General features: G+C 51.1%; 1 protein-coding gene across 4 annotated transcripts in view; it reads left to right on the forward strand.

The window, feature by feature from the left end:
- Smox (spermine oxidase) overlaps window positions 1-13,182 on the forward strand; it is a 34,254-nt gene that overhangs the window by 7,567 nt on the left and 13,505 nt on the right. For all 4 annotated transcript variants that reach the window (XM_021192230.1, XM_021192232.1, XM_021192240.1 and 1 more), the window contains exon 2: window positions 12,738-12,971. In XM_021192230.1, coding sequence (XP_021047889.1) covers window positions 12,764-12,971 — 208 coding nt within the window. In that variant the 5' untranslated portion in view covers window positions 12,738-12,763. The remainder of the gene's footprint in view (window positions 1-12,737; window positions 12,972-13,182) is intronic.

Below are 13,182 nucleotides of genomic sequence, written 5' to 3' on the forward strand. Positions count from 1 at the left end.
AAAAAAAAAAAAAAAAAAAAAAAAAAAAAAAAAAAAAAAAAAAAAAAAAAAGAGTTTCACATTGGGTTATATAGTGAGACCCCATCTCAGAACTTCAAACAAAAAACAACAAAATAGCAGCAACAGACAGACAATGAAATGTAAGAGACTGGTAGGCACTTGTATTAGTACTTAGCCCTGGGGAGCCATTGAGATTTTTTGTTTTTGTTTTTGTTTTTTTTTAACATGATCAGGACATCGATTTAGTGAGAAATATGTCAGGGTACACAGTGAAGAGGTGGGGTACAGGGTTCTCTGGTGTCTGTGCCCCTTCCTGGATGAAAGTGTGGGGAGTGGTAGGGTTGCTAATGTGACTCTTACCCTCAGATTCTGTCTTTCTGCAAAATATTAGGAGTCTCACTCTGTGGCCTTCCCAGAGTGGGTGTAGTCAGCACTGGACAGGGAAGAGCTGGTGTTCAGGGTTCCTGCTCCCCACCTCCCTGTGACTGGTGGGAACATCTGCAGTGTGAAGACTGTTCAGCAGCTCAGGTTGGGAGGCAAGGTGTGGCATCCCAGTGGTCCTAGAAGAGGGGCCAGACTTTGCAGTATCAGGTGATCACCCCCTGGTTCCCTGGTCCCCCTGGGAAATCCAGGGAGAGAATGCTCAGTGGGACTTGCCACCAGCCTCAGCCCAGTTCTGTGGTGTGTCTTCTCCACGTGTCCTTTGCCCTTGCTCGTGCCTCCTCAAACAGGTTGGAGCCCAGGACCAAGGATGAAGAAAAGCATTTGCATTTAAGCATAGCTGAGTGGCCTGGTGTGGGGTTCCATACCCCTGCCATTCATTTCTCTGCTTGCTTGCCTGCTTCTTGGGATTTATTAGAAAACAAAGGAAAGAGCATCCTACGGATGCCAGCTGTGAGCTAGTCCCTCCCCACCCCAAACCCCCAACTGAGACCTGGGCTATTCTCTTGTTAAAGGGGACACTGATCAAACCCAGGTTCTGGCTCATCTGGCCTGATGCTGTCTCCTTATCCAGCTTCTCTCCCCCTTAGGACCTACCCCCTTCCCCCTTAGAACCTGCTTCCTCCCCCTCCTACCCCACTTAGGATCTGCCCTCTCCCCCCTTAGGGCCTATCCCTCTCCCTTAGAACCTGCACCTAAACCTTCAACTGTGCCCCACCCCCACAGGGTTTCTCTGTAGCCCTGGCTGTCCTGGAACTCACTTTGTAGACCAGGCTGGCCTCGAAGTGCTGGGATTAAAGGCATGCACCACCACCGCCCTGCTCCTGCTTGCTGTCTTGATTCTGGAGCTAAGGGTATTGGTCATGGAAGGCTGGTAAAATCCTGGATTCCGAGTCAATAGATTTTAGGATAATGCTGGCAGAAGACACCTAATTGGGCAAACTCTCTGAAGAAAGTGTAAGAGGAGGTTTTCATTAATCGGCAGGTTATTACAGGCTCTTATTATCCTTAACTTTGGTAAATTAACTTAGAAAGCACACACACTGCAGAGAGATTTGGAGATTGGAGGGTAACTTTGGGAAGGAGTCAAATGTGACTCTCACGAAAATTAGAGTGAGGGCCAGGCTCATAGAATGACTTGTATAACCTTTCTGAACCCCACCCCCGCCCTGTTTCCTCCTCTGTGATAGGGAAGGGTTGCTGCGTGGAGGACTGGAACATTATGCAGGAAGGTGTTTGGCTCTACTCTCTGAACCTTCAACTTGCTCATAGTGACAATATTGGCAGATTGTCTGGAGCAGACCTGACTTCAAAAGCAGGGAGTTGCCGAGTCTCTTTGAACTTAACAAAAGGACTCAGCGCCTTAGCTCCCCAGGTGTTTTATGGGAGACATCACAGGCCCTAGACCCAGCTGTAGGCTTTGCTGGGAACAACTTTGATTTTACAGACTGCTTGTCCTGTGTGGGTTCTGCTACCTGCTTGGATATTGTGAAAAACCTAGTGGGCTGGTCCTGTGCACTTGTTAGCAGCCTAAAGTTACCAGGAGGGGGAGGTCTTGGGCTAGTGAGAGGTAACTGACTTTTAGTGGGGGTCACGAGCTGTCTTGGGGTTTCCATTTGGCCAGGCAAAGCAACGTTGCCATATCCCATACTCTTATTTATGAAGGAGAAACCGAGACTAAAGGCTGAGTCTAACATGGTGTTTGCCTGGCAAGCCTAAGCTAGCCCCAGGGCCAGGGAGACTAGAGTGCTCTATGGCCCACCCTGCCAGGCACCCAGGCCAAGAGGCAGGTGGCCTCCTAGTGACCGTCCCAGGTTAGTTTCGGCTGTACAACTGTGCCAGGCTTTGAGATGATTCTCCCAGTCCCAAGTACCTGGGATAATGTGTGCAGAGTTAGTCCATAGAGAGAGAAAACAGGAAGCAGCTTGCCTGGAGCACCCTTGGGATTGTCTCTCAGGGTGGAATGGTGAGGGTGATGGCCTGAATAAAGACCAGAGTCTGGTCCTGGGTGGCCTCCATCTGTCTCCACAACACTCTTTACCTGTTTGCTCATCTGTACAATGGGTGGCTTGGTACAAAACATTAAAATCAAACAGCCGTCTGCTCTGCTGTTCATCTCTCGTTGGATTTGGGGGGCATTGTTCTGTCAGTGCAAACGCTGTGTGCGATCATATACCTCAGCTGTGTAATTTGTAGTGTGATGAGGCGACCTCTGAGTGGAAGCTTTGCTGGAAAGGGGTTTATTGAAGGCGAGGACTTCCTCCTTGCAAATGCTCCCCAGATCCAGCAGACCTTAGACAGCTCTGCATCGTGGGGCTGACGTGTTTCTTTGCAGGCAGGGAGCACAGTCCTCAGTGGGGTGAAGTAGAGGCTCTGTGACTCTGGAGAGAGGATCAGCTTGCCGGAGACCCCCGCCTCCCTGGGTCTGCAGTCATGCACAGTTGGCTTTGTGCAGAGTCACGAGGGCCACTGAGGGTGCGGGGAGCCGAGTGAGAGGCTGAGTTGTGTTCACAGCCTCAGTTTTTGCAAGTGGTTTTAGCAGAAAGTGCTGACTGTGCTAGTCTCCTTTTCCCCAGTGCCAGCCGGTGGGGAAGCCACCCCTCACCTGCCAGCTTGCATGTCTAGGTGTCCATCTCTCAGTATTCTCCGAAGATAGATCTCTGTTGCATCTGGCTCTGGGCCGGATGACTCACATCTGGGGTGGGGTGGCCTGTGTCTGCAGGTAATGGTGACCTCTTGAGGTAGGTGGTACCTCGTCGGTCCAGGTGATACCCAGTGCAGTTCTACTGTGTTCTGGGGGTGTGCTGGGGACTGTGACCTGCAGAAGCTTACCCATCTCTGGTGATGACCCTGGCAGGAGAACAGGGCTCAGGGCCAGAGTCCAGGCTCTACCATTTAGCCCGTGGGGCCTGCATTAAGTATTTGGCCTTGGGTAGGTTTTTATCTTTCTCATACCCTAGACTTATCACAAGGAGTAAAAGGATCAGCTAGATAGATAACAAAGAATTAGTCTGGGTTTATCCCAGCAGTGTCCTGACTGGTCACTGAAGTCATGCTGGCCTGCCTTGGCTCCACATCCTGCTTCTCAGTGAGTTCCGGGAGGTCCACACAGCAGTCTCACTTCCTCTGTGCCAGGGCTGCTCCTGCCTTCCACCCTGACCTTGCTTTGTGGTGGCCCTTGTAAGCTCTGACTTGTCAGGTTCTTAAGGGGGAGCTCTAGCTTTTCTGTAGTCCTGGTTCCCAGGGCTGCCACAGAGTGATACTCAGTAGACATTCGTGCTCAACGAATGCCCCCTTCTACCTGGCACTGGCTCATAGTTTTTCTCAAACTTGTTAGGTGCTGTATCTAATCAATTTAGATCTGCCCAGCCTAGGCCTAGAGTGCCCATGTGCTTTAACAAGAAGCTCACCACATCCCACCCCAACTCCACACCCACTGGAACACAGCCTGTGGAGACTGATGCCCGAAGGCTGTTGTTTGAGTGTCTGGATGACTCCTTTCCTGTGGAGAGGAGGGGTGGGGATGCTGCTCAGAGGGCATCCTATCATCCACTGGGAGGGAGGGGCGGGGCTAGTTTCTCCCTAGGGACAGCACAGGGCTTATCTGTATCTCTTGCCTTCATGAGAGTCATGGAGACCCTGAGAAGATGGCATGTGTCCTCCCCACTCCTGCTGACATGTCTGTTCCCAACTCTTCAGGCATGGAAGGAAGGCCAGGTGAGTGCATCTGGGACCCAGGGCCTCAGGCTCAGCCAGGAGATCTTTGGTAGGGAGGACAGTCAGCAGCCTTGGTCTCATGAGTTATTCTCCTCATCAGTATCTCTAAGCATCACCATCTAGGAATGGAACTGACTCCTTCCTGGCCTGTATTAGGTTCCCCAGCCTGGATCTTAGCTGCCTGCTATACCTGAGCCTCAGCTCTGTCTCTATAATTTGATGTTAATTTGGGTCAAAGGCACTACAAAGCAAGGCTGAATCTTACATGTAGATATAGATCTCACTGAGTACTTCTGTCAGGGAGCATAGGAGCCAAATCAGGCCAATTGTTATGGCTGTTTCTACTTTAGGGACGACAAAGGGCTTTCCAGGCCTGTTGAGTTGGACTCCAGTCCTATGTCTAGGGGCCATTCCTGCAGAGGAAGAGGCTGTAGAAGTGTGTGAAGAAGACATGGATGAGTGTGGTGCTACGTAAGGATACCCATTGCTTGAAGTCTATTCCAGACCTGGGCTACTGAGGACTTTGGGAGCTAGAGAGTGACAACATCAAAGGGGACCTTGACCATGACCTGGCTTCAGCTCTGTCACCCTTCTCCTCTGATATACCATCAGTCTCCTGGCGTCTCTGCATTTAAAGCCTTGACTTGAAATTAGCTTTCACAGATCACCCTCAAATAATACCCATGTTTGTGCTCCTATTCCATGGAGTCTGACTTAAGTGAGCTAGTGTGAATGTAGGTGTTTGTAGACATCCCCTGGGGTCTGTAATGCTCCTGTTAGTGGGACTCTTAAACTGGTAGGCCTGCTGTCTAGTTCTGCTCTTCAGAACGGTGGGGATGGAGCTCCCAGAGTGAGGGAGGTGTTGCCTGGGGATCTCCCCCTTAAGGCTTCCTAGATAGGAGACTGAAGGCAACAAATTGCCTCAAAGCTAGTAGCTTTAAAACAGTGAAATCATCACTTGTGGCTCTTCTATGAGTCACAAATGAGGATGCAGTTGAGCCGGCTGGTTCTGGCTCAGGATCTCCCAGGAGGCTGCAGGCATCGAAAGTCTCTGGGGCTGGAGGATCTGCCCCCTTGCCGGGTCACTTCTGCTTGTAGAAGGCACGGCCACTGTGTCTTTCATAACCCCGTTTTAGGCATCGTGTCCCATCATTTCTGCAATGTCCTCTTAGCTACAAAGGTCACCTCGAGAGGAGGGGACTTCACTAGGGCATGAGCGCCAGAAAGGGCATCTTGGAAGCCAGCACTCATGCACTCAGGCCTGCGGCAGGGCGATATAGGCTGACCCTTCTCTCCTGATGTGTTTGTCCGTCCCCTACCATAACATAGCACTTTGTGAAGTGGGTAGCTCCGTCAAGCTTCATGCTTCGTAATTAATGTGAGAGGAGGGTCTGCGGCCTTTACTGGGCAGGCTTCCTTCAAGCTCCACCCACATCTTTTCACCTGGTTCAGTCTTCTGCCACTGTGTACAGGTGGGAGAATGAAGAACCGTTGCTGCTATGTGCTCCGCTCTTGGCCTCTGCATGCGCCGGCAAACAACCCATTTTACGGATGAGGTCACCTATCTTAGGTTTCTATTCGATAAAACATTGACCAAAAACTACCGTAGGGGAGAAAGGGTTTCTTTGGCTCACATGTCCTGAGACACAGTCTGCAGGAGAAGCCAAGGCAGGAACTGACAGTGGGAGATGCTCCTTACTCACTGACTTACTCTTCAGGCCAGCCCAGACTGCTTTCTTGTAGAACCCAAGACCACCCGCACAGTGGTGGGACCACCCACAATGGACTTGACCTTTCTACATCATTAGTCAGGAAAATGCCTTACAGACTTGCCCACAGGCAGTTTGATGAAGGCTCCCCCCCCCCCCCACCTCAGGCGAGGTCTTCTTTTACAGATGACTCTAGCTTGTGTCAAGTTAGCAAAGCCGAAAGGTCAGCTAATCTGTCACCCATCCCGTAAGTGGTGGAAATTCAAATTACTGTTATTGAAAAATTGGTGACCACACCTCAGGACATACTGACTTCTGTGGTGGAAGGGGCTCTTTGTGATTATAAGTGAGCGAGAGCTATCTTTTCTTGGTGATCCCAGTTGGGCTTCTTATTGGACCTGCCCTTCCAGGGAACTATAAAAGTACCTTATGTCTGTTCTATTTTGCAGTGTAGCAGGAAATTGAGTCTGGCCCAGGGTGATTACCTCCCCCCAGGGCACTTCCCACTCCTGCCTACTACTTCCATGAAGGAGGTGTGTACACTCTGTCTCCTCCACTGCCAGTCAAAGCTGCTATGGGTACCTCGCTCCTCCTTCTTCTGAAACAGGTTCACAAGAAGCTTTTTAAAGCCATCCTATTCAGAACTTCATTTTGGGGGAAGATGTGCATAACAGAGGCTCAGGGCTTGGAGAGAAGCCAAGCATCAGGAGGAAGTTAGGGCTTTAGTCAGCATCAGGGCCACTGCTGACTGTGAAATGAGGTCCCTGTTTCCCTGTTGTGAACTTGGGGTTGCCTAATGGCTATGGATTCTGGGTAGGGTGGTCAGGCAGAGTCAGGGTTGAGGGGTTCTGACCTAGTCAGGATTGGGCTGGGAGTCAAGTTGTTGGTATTTGCTTGACCCCCAAGGTCAAGATCCTGTTTGCATTGGGGCCAAGGCTGATGCTGGACTCTGAGCTCAAAGTTTTGGGTTATTTTACATGTAGTGGAGCTTTGGGATGTTGCAGGGTGACTACAACCTCTGTGATGGCTCTCTGGGAACCCTCCTTCCTCACGCTCCCTTGGTGAGATAGTTCTTAGTGGCCACATTTCTCTCCTTGTTTAATTCATCCAGAAGTCCACAAGCAGGTGGACTTGCCTCTCTATACAGAGAGAATCTTGAAGACTGACTTGGTGTCAGGTGGGGCTGAGATATGTAACCCCAGGAGGCGGGAACATATTTTATATTCTTGGGTTGAGTTCAGAAATGTTGGCCAAATGAGGCTTAGAGAAAGGCAGGCCCTGGCCTAGGGATTCCTTAGCCAGCAAGTAGGATACTGAGCTGGGCTGCCCTGTTCTGCCCACTGTGTTTACATCTCTATTCCTGTCCATTGGCCTGGCCCTTCTGGTTTGGTGGTGCTACGCCTTGTACTCACTTTGGCCTGGGCTAGAAGGCTGGGAAGGGTCTGGCTGGGAGGCTAGGGCGGCCTGCCCCAGACTGGAGGGTGGGAGGAGCCCTGCACAGACACAGAGCCCCTTTGTTTGCCAGCACAGCAAGGCAGCTGGTGTGGGATTTCTGGGAGTGTTTTTTCCCCCTTCTTTCTTTCTTTTTTACCTTAGAAGAATCATTTCATTGTCTAGGGGGGTCTCAGGATTCCAAACCCTCTGCAGATCTGCCAGGCAGTCCAAAGATGTTCCCCTGGATCAGCCCCAGCTTCCTTCCTTCTCCCTTCCCTCCTGCTAGAAGCTTGGAAAGAGCATCCCTATGAGGAAGACGACGCTGGCCGTTAGTCCTACCTGTTGGAGAGACTCGTGAAGCCCACAGGGTTGATTGATGGGGGCGCAGATACTCTGTCTACTGCAGCTGAGGGCACCCATGTCCTGGGTAGGTCTCTCACGAGTAAGCATAGGGCTTCAGGGCTAGGAGGGGTGCTGGTTAGAAGGAATGACCCAGTTTGGACGGTTTCAGCTGGTGTGATCCGGAACGCTAAAGGAGATGAAGTGAGGAGGGGGCTGGCAACCTTGGAGCCTTAGTCTTCTGCAGGCAGCAGTGAGGAAATCCAGACTGGGTGACCTGAGGAGAACATCATCTCAGGCGCCTGAGGGAATACAAACACAGAGAAAGAAAACCAAAGCCCGTGCGTTCAGAGGGTCCAGGGTGGGAAGAGTGTTTTGAGTCTTTGATGAAAGGTGTGGGAGATTGTTGCTGGTGGTATATCTGCAGCAGTAATCACAGTTGGGGACATAGTGACCGGTGGATGAGTGGGAAATCATTCCAGTTCATGAGGAAAGGGCGTCTACACCACCTGGGGCTGCTGAGCTGCACGTTAGTGTCTCTCAGGCTGGAGAAGTGCCAGTCTAGCCTGGAATCCAGTCTTGCTCAGTGACCGGGAAGCTGCAGCCTCAGTCCTGAGGGACCACTAGGTGGTTGTTGTACTTAAAGGCTAGGATGTGGGGCCTACAGTCCACAGCTGCAAATGATGGCACAGCTCTTAAGTCCCAATGAGGACTGTGTGGCCAGAACCCAGAGGCAGCTTCTTTGATGCATGGCAAGGAAAATGAATGCTTGCCTTTGGTCATTAGGTGGTCCTGGAAAAGCCCAAGGCTTTGGTGGAACTAGGGACTCAAGTTGCGTGTGGTGGGGAGTATCTTGTGAGAAGAGATGTCTGCAAGCCCGAGGATAAAGAGCATTCCTGTGTTTGTTGTAGAGTAGATGTCCAACAAATTTCTGAGTTGACTTCTGGTCATATTAATGAGGTCCAGCCATAGTTATCTTTTAGAGAAGTGGTTCTCAATCTATGGGTTGCAACCCCTTTGAGGTCGAATAACCCTTTCATAAGGGTCACTTAAGACCATCAGAAAACACAAATATTTACATTATGATTCATAACAGTAGCAAAATTACAGTTATGAAGTAGCAATGAAATAATTCTATGATGGGGGGTCAGTACAACACGAGGAACTGTATTGAAGTGTCATAGCATTAGGAAGGTTGAGAACCACTGGTCTAGAGGATGGTGAATGAGACTGGATTCAGGTGAGATTCAGAGAGTGGGAGCTGGAGGGTCTGTCCCTGAGGACATTGGGGGTAGAGGCAACATTGTTTGGCCTTTAGGAATGACATGGGTTGGCCTAGTGGATAAAGGGGATCTTTTCCTAAGGACACCCACAACTTTGACCCTGGGGCTGTGGATGGGGTGAGAGCAGGAAGATGTGTGCTACCTCAGCTGAGTTCTGGCATTTCGGCGAGGGGCTCAACAGCGTCAGGTGTGGAGGAGGGGGTTGACACCGGGAAGCTGAGGCTGTGACTGGGGGAGTGCTGTCAGGAGGCAGTGGGTAATTTGTACACAGGTACTCATGCTCTGGCTGACCTGATTTCTTGAAGCTTTGGGACTTGGCCTGCTTGGGGACATGGATGCTGGGCAGGAAGCCCTAGACACCCCCTTCCCACCCCAATTTACCACGGAGGCCAGAGCAAGAAGGCAAGTGTCTATTGTTCTGAGCTGCCTCAGCTCCCCTCCTCCTCCCTCACTGCCTGGCTGAGCCAGCACTTTTTCTTCATTCCTTTATCTGTGGGCCAGGATAGGGCGTTCTGTTTCTCCTGTGCATACAGATCAAGGCGAAAAGGGGACAGGCATGCACCAAAGACCATTTAAATTCTTCCGCAATAAGACAGTTTCCCTCCCTCCCTCCCTCTACATTCTCTCCCTCTATAGCCCCCACCCCTTTAAAAAAAAAACCAAAAACCTAAGTGGGGAAAGTGATTAAAACTAATAGCAAAGGTTGACTGAGCCTGGCGTAGCAGGCTTTCTGGATATGTCTTCTCTTATTTTTCAGTTGGGCCTCAGGGTGTATGGACACAGAATGGCAAGAGGGCCATGGAAGACATCCTCTGCCGCCTGTGGTGTGTGTGGTGCCTCTGGCTTCTTGTGGGCAACAGGGGTGGATGGAGCTGGTTTGGGACAAGACTCATGGAAGACCAGTACTGTAGAGTTAGCTGGGAAGTTCAGTGGGTCAGGGACCCGCAGGTTTTGTGCTGTTTGCATCTGATACTCATGTTCAAGGTCTCTGAGATTTGGTGTTGGGAATGGAGGGGTCTTTCTGCAGTCATCTGTAAGGTGGCCTATGGTCCTTTTCAGAATCCTGTCATAATGTATCTACAGTTCTTCATGGGTCAGGCCCTTAAGTGCTGATAGTCTTATGATAACCTTATTTGACTGTCACAGCAGTGTGGTCATGCTTAGGGGAAGAAAGGTCAGGTAGACTCTCCTGGCTTTTAGAAGGTAGTGTCAGGGATCCTGTGATAAGCAAGACCCACCCCCCAGGTTTTGTTTTTCTTTTTTAGGTAATGTATTTCAATGTAGCCCAGGTTAGCTTGAACCTCATGATCTTACTGTCTTAGCCTTCCTAGTACTGGAGTTACAGGCATATATGGCCACAGTCAGTGCGGGAACTCCAGTTCAATCCCTGTTACACCTGCTCTACATAGTAGCATTTCAAGACCTGGCTCCACTTGTAAGCTTTACAAACACTGATGCCTTCCCACCCCTTTATTGCAAAAGTGAGGCTGTTGGAGTGTCTCTGGGGCCAGGGTGCTATCAAGGGGAATCCCCACTTTTCCAGAGTATGGGTTGGGGCACGCAGCACAGCGGTGTCAGGTCTCACCTGGTGCATGGGCACCCTGGCGTCATTACAGCTGACACAGGCCCTCTACAGCGCTCTGTGTGTTTACTAGCTTCTCACAGCGTCGGCGGTGGCTGGCAGACTTCCGGTAGCATCACCACTGACCCTGCCAGCGCGTGCAATCCGCCACATCCTCACCTCTAAATTTAGTGCACAGGAACCTAGGCAAAGAAGGGAGGGAGAGACTTCAGACAGCCCTGCTTGGCATGTTCCCTAGGTGGTGGGGGCCTAAAAGAAGGGGAAGAGGCTAGTGGAGGAGGAGGAGGAGGAAGAGGAGGAGGAGGAAGATGCAGGAAAGGCTGGCACCCACCTATTAGTGGACTCTCCGGCAAAGCCTGGATTGCCCGGGAGAGATTCTGGGTCTCTAGCGCCATCTGCTTGTAGTCTAGGAAGCATGTTCTAGCCTGACTTGGCTAGTTGAGTCTGGGAGTGGAGTAGGAGGCTCACTAGGGGAGGAAGCACATCTGTCTAGGTCCGTACATCACATGGAATAAGTTGGGGGAGAAGGAGCCTCTTAGCCTGAGCATATTTAGGGAAAAAAAAGCACCTACTTCGCTAAACCTGCGAGCGTTGGAGGGTACTGTCCCGGGGAAAATGGAGACCCCAGAGGGAAGTGCACATGTCTTGGCATGCTGTGTAACCTCCATTCAGATCAGGGTAGATCTGCTCCCTCCACTGCAGCAAGCTCCCCCTACTATTTCCATTCACGTCCCCTTTTCCTTAATTTCTCTCCTCAACAGATTGTTTGCCTTTCCCTGAACTTTGTGTGAATGGAGCCACATAGTATGTGCAGCTCAGTGTCTGGCCTCTGGCTCAGTCACGTGTTTGTAGATACATCTGTGCTGCTGTTGGAGCACAGCTGCTCGTTTCTGTAGTTGCTGAGTTTTGCATGGGACGAGAGGACTACACGGTTCGTGCATCTGTTCTCATTGGTGGGCTTTTGGGTTGTTTCCAGGTTTGGTTAGTGTGATAAAGCTATAAATGTCTTTGACATGTCTATTTGGTGGGATGTGCCCGATTTTTAAAAGTGGATTGCTGTGTGGAGGCTGGGAAAGGCCACGCTTGCTTCATGGGTGTGGGCGATGGGTTTTTTTATTGCTTCTTGGCTTGTGGTCTAGCAGCTTTTATCCACCTTTATTTCCTCGTTCGATCTTGGTGCTATTAAATTCTGCAGCATCTGTGACTCAAACCTTAGCCGAGACAACCAGTCTTTTACGTTGCTTGAGTCAGGGAATGAAAGGGATAGGACAGGAGCTGAATTTCAAAGCATTCCGGCCATCCTGGGACTAGAGAAGCAGTGCATTCCAGCCCTGGGCCACCTTCTTGCCCTACATTACCAACTGCCCAAGTCTGGCGTCTCTAAGCAAGCTGGCAGCGTATAACTGTCAATTTGATGTCTGGTCTCTGGTGCCACGGGTCATCACCATCCAATGTTTCCTGGGTTCATTGCTGTTTTGTGGTGACTGGGGGCCTGGGTGGATGGGGAAAGGACCTACCCAGAATAGCAAGGCTTGTTGGATACTAGCTCTTTCTGGAGGAATGGGGAGGTGAAGACTCTGTCCTTCCCACCACATTGCCACCTCACTGATACACAGAAAGCCAGCCGAAAGGCAGAGAGAGTGGAGGAAGACGGAAGGGGGCAGAGAGTACTAGGGAAGTGCCAGGTGAGAGCTAGGGACAGAGCCCAGTGCTCTGTGTACACATGTGTACACGTGTCCTGGGCTGCGGTGAACGTTCTGGAGCCTGCGCAGGTATCTCTGGTGTGTGTGATGATCCTGATGTCTGTGTGAGCAGCCTGGGGTTGGCACAGGTGTGATTACCCTGATGTCTGTGTGAGCAGCCTGGGGTTGGCACAGAGGGCAGCTATTGCAGGGTTGAGCAAGGCATCAGGGTAAGTCTCCTGGCTTTGGCCTGTTTGGTCATCTCTTCTCAGGTCACCTCTTGTCCCTACTTTAGACCTGTGGGCGGGGAACAGGCAGAGCCTAAGAGGTTTGGGGGTAGGATTGATGGACTCTGTCTCTAACCTGTTGGTAGGCCCTAAAACGCATGCTCCCTCTCTGGCTTTCATATCTCGCTGCCCCTTCCCATCTCCCTTTCTGCATTTAGAGGGTGTTTCTTCTTGACCTTCTTGATCTTTAGGGAGTGGGCACAGCTTGCAGTGACTCCCTTGGGTCAGGTGAGCTGACCCCCAACCCCCATCTCTCCTCACAGGCTCCTAGAAGGTGAGTACGGACGGTATGCAAAGTTGTGAATCCAGTGGCGACAGTGCGGATGACCCTCTCAGTCGTGGCCTACGGAGAAGGGGACAGCCTCGTGTGGTGGTGATCGGTGCTGGCTTGGCTGGCCTGGCTGCAGCTAGAGCACTTCTGGAGCAGGGCTTCACGGATGTCACTGTGCTTGAGGCTTCCAGCCACATTGGGGGCCGTGTGCAGAGTGTGAGACTCGGTAAGCATCGCTCAGGCCCAGCTGCCTCTCTAGGCCACCCTTTGTTCCTCTGGTTCTGCCTCAAGTCTTACTGTTGTAACCTTTCCTTGGGATAAGTGTTTGATCATGTACCTGTGTGGGTGTTTTCCAGAAGGATCCTTAGCCCCTTGCACTGGCATCCCATTTTGGAGAATGCTGTCTTGGGTGTTAGAGTTGAGGCTGACAATGTTTG

Source organism: Mus pahari, chromosome 3, assembly GCF_900095145.1.
Source record: "Mus pahari chromosome 3, PAHARI_EIJ_v1.1, whole genome shotgun sequence".
Classification (NCBI taxonomy): Eukaryota; Metazoa; Chordata; class Mammalia; order Rodentia; family Muridae; genus Mus; species Mus pahari.